This window comes from Maniola hyperantus, chromosome 8, assembly GCF_902806685.2.
Source record: "Maniola hyperantus chromosome 8, iAphHyp1.2, whole genome shotgun sequence".
Taxonomy (NCBI): Eukaryota; Metazoa; Arthropoda; class Insecta; order Lepidoptera; family Nymphalidae; genus Maniola; species Maniola hyperantus.
In genome coordinates, this window is record NC_048543.1 from 14,806,633 (window position 1) to 14,821,741 (window position 15,109).

Below are 15,109 nucleotides of genomic sequence, written 5' to 3' on the forward strand. Positions count from 1 at the left end.
GATTATGAATTATTTGACGATTGAAAAATTGCAGGCCCTTAGAAAGAGTTTGTGATACTTAATTCGCTTTTTTTCTACAGCGTCATCCTAAGCGAGGAGCGTGAAGAACAAGAATTAGGCCGCGTGCAGAGGGGCTTGCGATTCGTCTGTCGCGTCGCCCGCGCCTCGCTTCCGTTCCAGGCCTTACTGTTACTACTACTGGGTGCCGCGGCCTTAGCCCCCCTCTCCCCAAATGGCGACTGCAGATCCCCTGCTGCCTCCTTACAACCCGTACTGAGATATCCTCATGGCCCACCCCCCCTTTAAAAAGGTTTCCTAAAGAAAACTAGACTAAGAACAGATAAAAAATATTATTTTCATTAAGACTTGCATGTTTGTAAAATCGTTTATGTACTCATAAATATCTAAATAGTTTGAAATTTACAATACCATAAAATCGCACCTTTTTTATCTGTGGTAATCGGTATACTTATTTAAATCATTTAAAATATTTATGGGTACATAAGGATTAAAATTGTGGAAATTATTTAAAGCTTATAAACAGAAACAGTCGATTTCTTGTGTGCAAATGTCAAATACCGAATTTTATTTAGTTTCGGCATTCGTAAACTCAAATTTCCATCTCTGTGTATTAGCTATAGGAACGTAGGTAACATTCGGATTCGTACCCATTTAAATGTCAAAATTATCTATTTTGAAATAACTAAAGGGTACGAAATTGACTAAAACAGTTTGGACGTCTTTACGTTTAAAGTCACAATTTCTGAATAAATAACGCCCACGAAAATGACTGATGACGACATATTTTACCAAAAATTTAACCTTAATAGTTCAAAAATCTTCCGGATTATTCGACCCACCCTAAGTTTTGGGTTGTAAAATATAATGTGTAATAGATAACATTCCTCAAGTCACTTTTTGAACAACAAAACTGCGTCAGTCTCCCCTCAGGACTGCACCTAATTTTGTTAGTTTAATCTGTGCTGAATATCTGTCACTTTGACAGCTGTCACTGTCATCAGTTTCCCGGGCAGACGGCCTCGCCATTGCTTTTTGGTAAAACGCGATGTTCGAAGCCGGAAACAAATAAAGACACATTCCAAAATCTCCACTGGTGCTAGCCCCCGCCCGTATGTAAATATGAGATTTTTGTATATTTGTTACGTTGGTATAATATTATAGAACGATGATGTATAAGGCAATCGTCCTAATATAACGTGACTATGCGATCAATGAAAGTTCGCGCTGATCTTGTTCGTTCGCGTTCGCGCGAGTTTATAAGCAATGTTCGCGCGAACTTTCGATTTTCGCTTATCGCGTGTTTTAGGAAGACGCATAGAGCGCTCGGGGCCGCGCCGCATAACAAATATTTAAAGTATATTATTTATATTTATATAATCTATATTTAAAATAAAAATGGCGCCGCACAAATCGTACACGACGGCTTGATCGCATTCACGCATTGTTACTTAAACTATTAGATGGTAAGGAACTGTTTACAATAAAAGCAGATTAAAGCCTTGCATTGATTATATTTATCGCTTGTTTTATTTACACACACCTTTTACATTTTTATTATCTATAGACGCACCTTGAGTAGGTTTAGTTCGTGTATTTCACGACGGCGAGTGGCTCATGCTTGAGTTTCGGTATAAGTAAGGTACAGTAGTTTCGTGGCAGAACGTAATGCACATCTGCCTTTAGAATGACATTTCGGCTTTGTTGTCTCTGTCACTCATAGGTACCTATATGATGTTTTGTCGGTTTAAACGACAGGGACAACGCTCTACAAATCTGCTATCTCCTAAAGGTCGATGTACATTACTTTCGGCCGAGTACTGTACAGTTAATGCGTGCGCTTGCTCGCGACTGATTGGTCCGACATGCACACACACGTACGCAATGCCCGTGTACATACGACGTAACCACAAGTAAAGTTTACTTGACTTCGTGAATTGCAAGAACTGTACCTACTCGTGTGGTCGCTTTGAATCACCTACGTAAGATGTCGAGGATAATTAGTAGGTAATCCCTCGTCTTTTTGTTGTAAAATAATAAAGAATGGCTCTGAAAAAGAAAACTTTTTCATATGTCAGATTTGTGTCAAATTTGGAAAAGAAAAATGAAAAAATTTTAGAAAAGAAAATGGAAAAAAGATGTATTCACAGATTTAGGCGTGAAATACGTTTTTAGAAGAGCTTTTATCAATATTTGCGGCATTTCATTGAAGCATCCTGTACAAAGCAGGCCTTTACTTTGAATAACAATTCCAAACAAATATCTACATTATATAATTGTTCGTACAACAATAGATCGATTATTATTTACACTTTATTACCTACAACAAAATATAAGTAGATACTTACCTAATCTTACTTATATCTTGAGAGATATTATATCTGAAATACAAACAAAATATGTAATCATAATTACTTATAGTCCGCGACGCCGGAACGGAATTATTTATTAGGACAAGACTGTTTCAAGTTGATATAACCTTACCGTACAGTTTTCTAAGAGAAAAATCCTTCTCAGTAGACTTCACTATTATTTTAGGAATTCTATCCAGTTTAGATGGATTTTATTTAACACCTACTAGAATTAAGCAACTGTTACCTACCACTTACCAAGAACTTGGCATTAGACAACGTCTTTCGGCGTAGGTAAGTACAGAGTCGCATACTAAAGTTCTTCGGACATGGCGGTGAGAATAACTCCATTGAGCGTCTTGTAAGGGCAACGTGGAGGGTAGCAGAGGGCGAGGAAGGTCACCTACGCGATGGACCGACCAAATTAAGTCCTCTGTGGGCGGTCCCGTGCACGAATGTACCAGACTATCGGCCAGCAGGGAGAAGTGGCGAATGCTCGTGAGGCGTATAACATCCGCCCCCAAAAACGTCACTTCATGATGACCACGACCACTCTGCCAAGAGTGTTACGACGAAGAAGAAGACCACTTACCAGGATAAGTAGGGATAGCTGCGCGTACGTAGTTTCCTCCGGGACCGTCGCTTGCGCAGCGACAGCGCGCATGCACCCACGCTAATTTCTGACTCCATGTTCTATAACAATAGCACACTATAGGGAGACTTTGTCCTTCAATCACGTCGCAACGGAGCAACGGATTGACGTGATTTTTAAAAACCTAAATCCATGCGTACGAAGTCGTGGGCATCAGCTAGTTAAGCAATAAAGATAATATTTAAATTAAATTATATGGCAGGGCAGCAGTGGCGTGCACAGGTTTGAAGCCAGGGTAGGCACTAGTAAGCTAGGAACCTGTTTATTGGCAGGTCAAAATGAAAAATATGCATTGAGCTATTACAACTGGGGTAAGCAGTGCATTTATGCCTCTATGACCCGCACGCCCCTGCAGTGAGGGCAGTAGTTTTTAATTTATAACCGACTTTTAAAAAAGAATAAAGTTTTCAACCCGTCGGAATCTTTATTTTTTTTAATAATAATTACAATAAGACCTTGTTGTTCCAGCATTTTATACACAACAGAGCAGTAGGTATACAGCTAATAAAGCAAACTGTCTTTTTATATTGTTCTTGTGGAACAGCATAAAAATTGGTTCTAAAACTACACACTCGCACTCGCACACACACACACTAACGTCACTAACTGTCAAACACCCATACCCTCCCGTAGCAGAGTAAAATGCATGCACTAACATGTGCGTCCATGGTATGATGGTGCTCGGTCCAGTCTCCCCGCGAGACTGCGTGCAGCGCTCCCCTGCACACCACGTACGTAAGCAGAACTACCACCACCTGCACAGTGCACAACCACTTGTCTATAGCAAATCCTCAACTACCTACTACATACCTACCTACTGTTATATATCTGTGTACGAACTAAAATGTTATTTGTTATCTGTGGTTGTAAATTCTGTCTATAAAATTCTTGTCTGTGACATAGAAACTAAATTTGTAACGTTTTCACATTTTGGCCCATATTTTAAGTACCGTAAAACGGGGTGAATAGGAATCGGGGTGTGAATAGGGACAAAACTGGGAATGAGATTTGAACGTAAAAATAATACCCAAAACAGCTTAGAACTTTGGTAGCATTGTTTTTCCCTATAGTAGAATATTTGATCTTTTATTTGGCAACACTAAACCAGAGACAAATTGACATTAAAATAACGAAAGCGTCATTGCAAAAACGTTGTTCAAAACACGCTAAGCCGTAGGTCTCAAAACTTTGTTTACTTTGACGCAGTACGAGAATAAAACAGTACAAAAACTATTAGAAATCATTAAACATTTATCTAAGAGGCGTCACAAAAGCAGATTTGTCTAAATGTTACATATTTTTCTGTAAAAAAGAAAAAATTGGAAACCTAGTGGTTTTGGCTTTGCCATGGGGATTATAGGTACGGGAAAGGGGTCGATAGGAACGCTATACTTACTGAATTGGAACGAATCAAGGTTAAATAGGAACAGTAAGGTTTATATAGGGACAGGGCTGTCACTTTAAATATTTAATTAAATTGTTCAAAAAAATTCTTCCTTCTTGTGTAGTCGACTAGTAAAATTTAGTTAAATGGCATTTTACTGTTTAATATTGATAAATAAATAAATAAATAAAAATATTTTTTATTCAATTAAACTTTTACAAGTATAGGTAACTACACTACCTACTTGTAACAGTTTAATTAAATAAAAAATATTTTTATTTATTTATTTTTGAATCGTCAAACCACTGATTCGGAATGCCAGCAACCAGCAAGAAACTCGGCGGTTGCTTTTTTTTAAAGATTTGATACCTACTATGCCATGTATAATAACATTTGGTATGAAGATAACTATTAAGACATAGGCATCCGCTAAGAAAGGATTTTTGAAAACTCAACCCCTAAGGGGTTGAAATAGGGGTTTGAAATGTGTGTCGGACGAAGTCGCGAGCATAAGCTAGTTTTGTAATATTAGAGGATAGACTAACTTGTGTTTGACAACCCTAACCTTTTTTCCCTATTCACCCCTTTGCCATTCCGTTACACCCCGGATCAAGTATAAATAGGGACAGCATAATTATATTTTGATTAAAATATACCAGTAATTTATCATTATTTTATATTTTTTGGATGTTTCCTTAGAATTCTTACAACCGGAGATGCTTACAAACAGTTAAAGCATCATAATTTGTACCAAAACATCCGTAAATTTCAATGCGAAGTTGGATTTCGTACCTATTCACCCCGTTTTACGGTATAGAATCATAAAGAAATAAAGTTAAAGGAATATTTAATAAGTGGTGTGGTTTAATTTACAACACCTAGGTACTATGTACCGTAAAACGGGGTGAATAGGAACCGGGGTGTGAATAGGGACAAAACTGGGAATGAGATTTGAACGTAAAAATAATACCCAAAACAGCTTAGAATTTTGGTAGCATTGTTTTTTCCCTATAGTAGAATATTTGATCTTTTATTTGGCATCACTGAACCAGAGACAAATTGATATTAAAATAACGAAAGCGTCATTGCAAAAACGTTGTTCAAAACACGCTAAGCCGTAGGTCTCAAAACTTTGTTTACTTTGACGCAGTACGAGAATAAAACAGTAGAAAAACTATTAGAAATCATTAAACATTTATCTAAGAGGCGTCACAAAAGCAGATTTGTCTAAATGTTACATATTTTTCTGTAAAAAAGAAAAAATTGGAAACCAAGTGTTTTTGGCTTTGCCATGGGGATTATAGGTACAGGAAAGGGGTGGATAGGAACGCTATACTTACTGAATTGGAACGAATCAAGGTTAAATAGGAACAGTAAGGTTTATATAGGGACAGGGCTGTCACTTTAAATATTTAATTAAATTGTTCAAAAAAATTCTTCCTTCTTGTGTAGTCGACTAGTAAAATTTAGTTAAATGGCATTTTACTGTTTAATATTGATAAATAAATAAATAAATAAAAATATTTTTTATTCAATTAAACTTTTACAAGTATAGGTAACTACACTACCTACTTGTAACAGTTTAATTAAATAAAAAATATTTTTATTTATTTATTTTTGAATCGTCAAACCACTGATTCGGAATGCCAGCAACCAGCAAGAAACTCGGCGGATGCTTTTTTTTAAAGATTTGATACCTACTATGCCATGTATAATAACATTTGGTATGAAGATAACTATTAAGACATAAGGTAACGACACCAATTATGGACGGTTTAAGGACAAAAAAATATATATTTCAATATATCTCCTTAGATAAGAAACATATACAGTTAGAACTAAATGTAGCATGAAGGTTGGGTTTTCCTTTATGTAATTTAATTATAATAACTAGGCTAAGATAACTAGGTCAAATAAAATAATTAAAATATTCAAACTGTATTTAAAATATTCATTCAACCAATGATGTACAGTAAAAATCTGGTAATGGACACCCAATAATGAACAAGATCTAGTAATGGACGCCCATTAATTAACAAAATCCAGTTATGGACATCCAATTAATGGACAATGGACGGACAGATAGGTACCAACTTGTTTTTATATTTATGAAGCCAGCATGGTGGAGGATGCAATGGTAAAAATGAAGAACTGAGTTATGAGTATGATTCTTTCATATTTATTAACTAAAAACTAATTATTAACTAAAAATTAATAGTTTATAAGCTACGATGCTCTAGACAGCTACACAGATACATATGTTAAACTTATAACAACCCTCGTTTCTTTCGTCGGAGGTTAAAAAATAACTGAAATAAAATTGATCTGTCCATCACTGGGAACTGTAGAATTCCAGTAATGAACATAATATGTCTATAACTGGGTATTCTTTAGTTTCCAATTATGGACATTGTATGTCCATTACTGGATTCTGTAGAGCAAAATAAAAATAAAGTAGTTACTTTGAAAGAGAAAATTGAGCATCGCACAATAAAGCTCAAATTCTAGAACAGACAAAAAAAAGTAGTTGTGACACAATGTTCATGATTGGTAAATGCTTGAAAAAAAATCCAGTAATGTACATCATCAAATTCGCATTACAAATCAAAACTGTCCTGGCTTATTGCTGTGGATTATTTGGTCAATTTATCATACTACACATAAAATAATGTCTCATTTCTATACCACACCTCTATTAGAGTCTATAAACAAAAGTATTCACTTACTTCCTTAATGATTTCCTTAATAGAACTGGATTATTTGTGAACAACTCACTGCACACGAAACTAACCATTCGCCATTTTGAAACAAAATGGCCGAGGGAAATGATAAGTCACCTTTTGACAGATGGGCTGTCAAAGTCTATGTTTAAGTGTTGCCAGAATTTAAAATCAAATTTGTACCCTTAATTTATAAACTTTTTTCTTTTTTTGTCCATTATTGGGGTGATGTTACAACACTGGTGTCATTACCTGTAACGACACCAATTATGGACGGTTTAAGGACAAAAAAATATATATTTCAATATATCTCCTTAGATAAGAAACATATACAGTTAGAACTAAATGTAGCATGAAGGTTGGGTTTTCCTTTATGTAATTTAATTATAATAACTAGGCTAAGATAACTAGGTCAAATAAAATAATTAAAATATTCAAACTGTATTTAAAATATTCATTCAACCAATGATGTACAGTAAAAATCTGGTAATGGACACCCAATAATGAACAAGATCTAGTAATGGACGCCCATTAATTAACAAAATCCAGTTATGGACATCCAATTAATGGACAATGGACGGACAGATAGGTACCAACTTGTTTTTATATTTATGAAGCCAGCATGGTGGAGGATGCAATGGTAAAAATGAAGAACTGAGTTATGAGTATGATTCTTTCATATTTATTAACTAAAAACTAATTATTAACTAAAAATTAATAGTTTATAAGCTACGATGCTCTAGACAGCTACACAGATACATATGTTAAACTTATAACAACCCTCGTTTCTTTCGTCGGAGGTTAAAAAATAACTGAAATAAAATTGATCTGTCCATCACTGGGAACTGTAGAATTCCAGTAATGAACATAATATGTCTATAACTGGGTATTCTTTAGTTTCCAATTATGGACATTGTATGTCCATTACTGGATTCTGTAGAGCAAAATAAAAATAAAGTAGTTACTTTGAAAGAGAAAATTGAGCATCGCACAATAAAGCTCAAATTCTAGAACAGACAAAAAAAAGTAGTTGTGACACAATGTTCATGATTGGTAAATGCTTGAAAAAAAAATCCAGTAATGTACATCATCAAATTCGCATTACAAATCAAAACTGTCCTGGCTTATTGCTGTGGATTATTTGGTCAATTTATCATACTACACATAAAATAATGTCTCATTTCTATACCACACCTCTATTAGAGTCTATAAACAAAAGTATTCACTTACTTCCTTAATGATTTCCTTAATAGAACTGGATTATTTGTGAACAACTCACTGCACACGAAACTAACCATTCGCCATTTTGAAACAAAATGGCCGAGGGAAATGATAAGTCACCTTTTGACAGATGGGCTGTCAAAGTCTATGTTTAAGTGTTGCCAGAATTTAAAATCAAATTTGTACCCTTAATTTATAAACTTTTTTCTTTTTTTGTCCATTATTGGGGTGATGTACAACACTGGTGTCATTACCTTAGGCATCCGCTAAGAAAGGATTTTTGAAAACTCAACCCCTAAGGGGTTGAAATAGGGGTTTGAAATTTGTGTCGGACGAAGTCGCGAGCATAAGCTAGTTTTGTAATATTAGAGGATAGAGCTAACTTGTGTTTGACAACCCTAACCTTTTTTCCCTATTCACCCCTTTGCCATTCCGTTACACCCCGGATCAAGTATAAATAGGGACAGCATATATTTTGATTAAAATATACCAGTAATTTATCATTATTTTATATTTTTTGGATGTTTCCTTAGAATTCTTACAACCGGAGATGCTTACAAACAGTTAAAGCATCATAATTTGTACCAAAACATCCGTAAATTTCAATGCGAAGTTAGATTTCGTACCTATTCACCCCGTTTTACGGTAGTGATGTAACGAATGTCATACTTTAGACATTCGCGAATGCGAACGCGAATGGGAATATCTGCTGCCAACATTCACGAATACGAATATTGGGTTTTTGTTTAAATTTGGCGCCATTTTGTCTATGGCTTGGTGACCTTGGTGCACAGCCTTGGTGGCAGTCCCGTTACCAAATGATAAAGAGAAGACTGATAATTTGATAACGAGGTTAAGTTACTTTTTATTACCTACATTAAAAACATAAGAAATCAATGGATTTTGTTTTGTTAACCAACTATTACATCAAAGAAAAAATTTATATTCGCAAAACATTCCCAGTAATTTCGCGGAATGCGAATGCGAATATGCAAAAATATGCGAATGTCCGCGAATGCGTATTCAAATATTCATTGCATCACTAATACCTACATTCTAAATGTGACCCGGACGTGAACCAACGTATTGACTAATCAAGTCCAACCAACCCATTCGTCCCAACGTCATTATCCTAAGCCGTGGTCCGAGCCGAAAGAAGTTGCATCCCGATCTCTTCATTTATTTCTTCGAGCCCTAGGTCAGGTCACCCTCCCACCAAGCGGAGGCTAGGGCTCGCCAGCCCTCGTATAAGTCCCACAAATTGCTGTTGCGCTGGAACCATGTCTCATTAACACCGAAATGACGTCATTTTGACGTCAGTCGAAATAAAAATATACCATCAGCTCGAAACTTCAGTCTAGTGCTGACGTCACTAAAATGGCGGCCATGCGCATTAGCAATTTGGAGGACTTATACCTGCCTACTTATGCCATCCCCGTCCCCCCTGGTGACGCTGTAGCCGTCAGTAGAGCCTACGCAGCATAATCACAGTCGTGCGCAAGTATCCCCACTATTTTCGTTCCCCTTTTAAGACTGAATGCGCTTAATAACATGACCGACCTGCAGCAGTATGACGAGTATGCTGAACAGATGCAGCGCGAGCGTGGCGCGCACGAGCGGAGCGCGCACGGCGTCCAAGCACGCGCGCGCGTTGAGCGACGCGCCCGCCAGCGCGCCTCGCCACCACTCCTCCTGCCACTCCCACTGCAACATCAAACATACACTATACCATACCCTTTTTAGGATACACCCTATTACTAACCGCCGTACTCAGAGTCGCTAATCGTTACTGAAGATTGAGTCAAAACGAGACAGATTTATGTGAGAGATATATAGCTCTGTCTCGTTTTAACTTGAGCCTCAATAGCTCAACCGGTATAGGAGTGGACTGAAAACCGAAAGGTCGACGGTTCAAACCCCGCCCGTTGCACTATTGTCGTACCTACTTCTAGCACAAGCCTGACGCTTAATTGGAGAGGAAAGGGGAATATTTGTCATTTAACATGGCTAATATTCTTTCTAAAAAAAAAAACTAAACTTAAGTAACGATTAAGCGACTCTGAGTACGGCAGTAAAACTCCGTTGTCTGTCCGTCCGTCCGTTCGTTTGTCTGTCAGTGGGCTGTATCTCGTGAACCATAATAGGTAGAGAGTTGAAATTTTCACAGAACCTGTATTTCTATTGCCGCTATAACAACAAATAAACGCCATATCCTTTGATGCATCCTTTGATTTGGTGGAAAAATCCTCTTCCGCGGCAGATATCACATATATCGCTAATGGGACCAAGCGTTTGGCTGTTTCTAGGACTTCCCGTTTTGAGATAATAAATATTTATAGAAATTATATTTTCTTTATAAATACTATATATATTATATAATATATTATATAATATATATAGTAAATATATAGAAAATATATTATATATAATATATTATATATATTATATATAATATATTTTCTTTGTATCTCTCTAGAAATTCCCGTTCTAAGTGAACTTGTAACTTACCTGCTGTAAAGGATCGTGATAGCAAGAGGTCAGCACGTTCGGGGAACAACAGGAATACGGGGACACAGGGGGCAGCACTTTGCCGTCCGCACCTGCTATTCTAACGAAGAAAAGCAATTTTTTAAGATTATAAACGTGAATGGAACAAATATTTATTTTCCGAAATATTATGTTAAAATTAAGAATCACAATAATTATTGTATTGATTGGGCTGAATAGGGTCTTGGACCGTAGTAATATTTTTTTTTTTGTATAGCGGCAGTTTATGGAGCTAGAATTCGTTATTAAAGAATACAGTTTTTAAAAAATCATGATTTTTGTTTTTAAAATAATTAATTATTAACGTCACTTTTTATCCCGGGAAATCAAAGAGTTCCCACGGGATTTTTAAAAATTTAAATCCACGCGTATAAAGTCGCGGGCATCAGCTAGTCAGAAATAAAAATAGCTTACTTCATAACCAGGTCAGATTCCTCGTTTAGGAAGTCTATATTAATCCAGGGTATCTCATGCCAGTCGCTTGGTCTCTCTACTCCGCAGCAGTTTAGTTCAATCTTAGACAAAAAGTTTTTTTAAGCTGATTTACTCGTAGATAGCTAGATATTAGTCCCGCAAATTGCTATTGCGCTGGAACCATGTCTCATTAACATCGAAATGACGTCATTATGACGTCAGCCGAAATAAAAATATACAATCAGCTAGAAACAGGCGTATTAGCAATTTGCGGGACTTATAGCAGCTCACACCCCATCGCCGCACCTGCCCACTACTGAGAACGGGTATTCTTTTAGATTGAGTTCTATTATTTACCCCCCTTAGGGGTAGCATTTCGAAAATCCTTTCTTAGTGGATACCTACTCTTTACAAAGAATACACCCTCGAAATTTCATGTATCTAGGACCAGCGGTTTAAGCTGTGCGTTGATATAATATAAGTCAGTCAGTCAGTCAGTCGGGACTTTGAATTTTATATTTATAGATTTAAGACAGCTTTCCTTCACAAAAACTGCTGAAATGTCAGTGAGAAATTCGGTCAATAAAAGAAAATAAGTTTATTAATACCTGCATGGTATCTATGAGTCGTTTCCACGTTGGTTCGGTGAGGTAGTGAGACATTCCAATACGTAAAGATGACGACAACTCTTTCATGAGGGACTGAAACAAGGTGCAAAACTCTTTCATGAGGGACTGAAAGAAGGTGCAAAACTCTTACATGACGGACTGAAACAAGGTGCAAAACTCTTTCATGAGACTCTAAAACAAGGTGCAAAACTCTTTCATGAGGGACTGAAACAAGGTGCAAAACTCTTACATGAGAGACTGAAGCACTTACTAAGTATTTATAGTAAAACCACAAAATTGGTTGATTGTTGACAATAGGAGTTTCTCATCAGATCCATGTAGTGGGGTTATGAACTAGATTCAGTAATAAACGAAACTCGGAACATTTCACACGTGTTTGATTTATAATATATCCACACTACGTCATCACATAGCGACCCTGCCAGGATGTCCAACGATGGCCGGCGTCATCACATCCAAACCAATGCATTCAAAGCTCTCTTGCAGGACCAAGACGCTAATGATCCACAGCCTGGTGCAGATCAGTCAAGCTCTTGGCCTGTGGAGACACCGAAGTAGTACAATATCAGATAAACCCTGACTTCTTCTTCTCGAGTCGACGGTCACCTCAAACATGGGCAGCCCGAAAAACCGCAACCGCGATAGCTCGGTCTTAAAGGTAGCCGTCGTGGTGAAAAGTTAAAAGACTAGGCAGTCTACTGTTTTAGTTCATGTAGTAGCTGCTTCCAGGGACGCCGGGTGCTCGGAAAACTAAGCACCACGCGGGGAAGCTCTTTTCATGTGCCCGATAAACCCTGACGCTTTAAGTTGCACTAACCTTCAAAGTGCTCTTACAAGCAGCGTGGACTAGCAAGCCATTAACGGCCACCAGTGAGCCACTGATGATCCACAGCCTGGTGACCGGTGCTGCTCGCGGCCAGTGTGGACACCGCAGCAGCCACGAGAGGAGGCGGAACCCTGCCGTGTAGTGCAGCTTCATGCAGTACCCTTGGAGGAGGATCAGGCCGTAGAGGAGGAATACTGTGTACTGTTCAAATAAATTTGATTATTTTGGGAAAAAACTACAGCAAAACTTTTGTTTCATTTCTCTCAATTATTCTCTAAATCTCTCAAAAATACAAAACTTCTGAAACCACGTGCTGATCTAGGCGTAGAGCTTACAATATCTCCTAGCTGACCAAAGCCAAGTTAAAGAATAAACACCTGTATTTTCTAATCTGCTTTAAGTATCTCCCAAAGTACTTTTTGGTGCGAGTTTATGAAGTGTGGTTGGATGCATGTTATGTTGAAAATATCAGTAAGGTTTTCTGTTCATCCACCCCAAAAAATTTAGTCTAAGATGGATAGACCGAAACGTAGGTCCTAGAATTTTTCCTAAGCCATTCCTAATAACCACCCAAGCTTATGAATATGGTAGATTTATTATTGATCTGCGTACCGCAGATACAGTACGCAGCAGATACGTAATGCAGATAGTGGAAAGTATGAGTTGTAAACTTGCCCAGTGTATATGCTTCAACAGCGACATAACCTTGAAAGACACGTTGTAGGAGAAGATCACCAGCACCAGAGAAATGACGAGCTGAGCGATCAGCAGCGCACGCAGCACGCTCGCCAGTCGCTGTCGGCCGTCCCTAGTGTGCGTGAAGCCCCACGCCATGGAGCCTCATGGTGGGACATGCTCGCTACACTGAACACAATCTAAATATATAAAAGGAAAAGGTGACTGACTGACTGACTGGCTGACTGATCTATCAATGCTGCTCAAACTACTGGATGGATCGGGCTGAAAGGCATGTAGGCTATTATGACGTAGGCATCCGCTAAGAAAGGATTTTTGAAAATTCAACCCCAAAGGGGGTGAAATAGGGGTTTGAAATTTGTGTAGTCCACGCGGAAGAAGTCGCGAGCATAAGCTAGTGTATAATTAAAAGTTAAAGGACCGTTCGACCAATTTTGACGAAATTTGGTACAGAGTTAGCTTGCATACTGGTCAATATCCTTGACCAGTACTACTACTTTTTATCCCGGGAAATCAAAGAGTTCCCGGGAGTTCACTCCTATTTAGGTAATTTTTTAGGTATATATTATTATATTTACCTTCTTTATGTGAACAACGACTTCCACAATGTGAAAAACTCAAGAAAATTTAAAAATCAACAACTTTGGGCAACGTCGTAAGTAGGTATGTCAGCCAAAATTGTCAAAAATGTCGTAACTATTATTTTTAATTTACAGGGAAGTAGGCTAAAATAAGGTTTAATTTACCATAAAAAAAAATAGTGAAGGAAAACATCGTGAGGAAACCTGCATGCCTGAGAATTCTCCAATGTTCTCAAAGGTGTGTAAAGTTTAGTGTGGTAGACTATGGCCGAAACCCGTCTCACTCTGAGAGAAGACCCGCGCGTGCGTGAGCCGGCGATGGGTTGATCATAATGATGATGATGATGATGATTGAAAAAAATAGTAGGTAACTTGTGACTTAGAAAATCACAGACCCCAGGTTCGATTACAGTTTTTCAGATTCTATAAATCTGAATCCATTTTGAAAGCAACGATCCTGGTGTCTAATATTTTTATTTTCGTTTGGATGGCCCGCCATGGTGTCCTAGCTACAAGCTGTACTATATTGGGGGTAATCTTGGATTAGGTACCACTCTAAATACGCCACATAGCATTGTTCGATTTCTGTCTTCGTCAAATTAACTAGGTACTTAATTCGTAGTGATACAGAATAACGAACAATATTTTTTTTACCTTCACGACGAAGTTTAATCGATATTCGAGTGGTCGGCACATTCGTACAGGATCCTCTAAAGTCTAAGAAAATGTATATTCCGTAGGAATACTTCGCCATAATAATTATCATAAATATCTACTACTTAATAATAACTATAATAAGTAGGTATCTAAGGTAGTGCCTATTTTACAGAACCAATCTATGAGAAGTGTACTTATTTTTAGTGGACGCATTTTAAACTGGGTGGTCGAGTTATCTGTCTGTTTCGCTCGCACATACAGGTCGTAGATAAGTGCGAGCGAAACAGACAGATAACTCGACGACTCAGTTTAAAAATGCGTCGACTATAGTAGCTAGGTACCTTATTAATCGATTAGGTATCAAAATAAAAAATAAAGTATCGTTTGAGGTGACATTTATTTTAATCAGTCAT

The 15,109-nt window shown here is 37.4% G+C and overlaps 1 protein-coding gene and 1 pseudogene across 1 annotated transcript; one reads left to right on the top strand and one right to left on the bottom strand.

Moving 5' to 3' along the window:
- LOC117984832 (muscle-specific protein 300 kDa-like) overlaps window positions 1-1,538 on the top strand; it is a 162,859-nt pseudogene extending 161,321 nt beyond the window's left edge.
- Window positions 1,539-2,957: 1,419 nt separating this feature from the next.
- On the bottom strand, window positions 2,958-13,596 carry LOC117984600 (uncharacterized). Its single transcript, XM_069500356.1, has 8 exons — window positions 13,438-13,596; window positions 12,754-12,963; window positions 11,916-12,008; window positions 11,308-11,408; window positions 10,855-10,954; window positions 9,907-10,050; window positions 3,678-3,776; window positions 2,958-3,062 (listed from the first exon to the last, which is right to left on the bottom strand). The coding sequence occupies exons 1-8, from the start codon at window positions 13,594-13,596 to the stop codon at window positions 2,958-2,960; spliced, it is 1,011 nt and encodes a 336-aa protein (XP_069356457.1).
- Window positions 13,597-15,109: the final 1,513 nt, after the last annotated feature.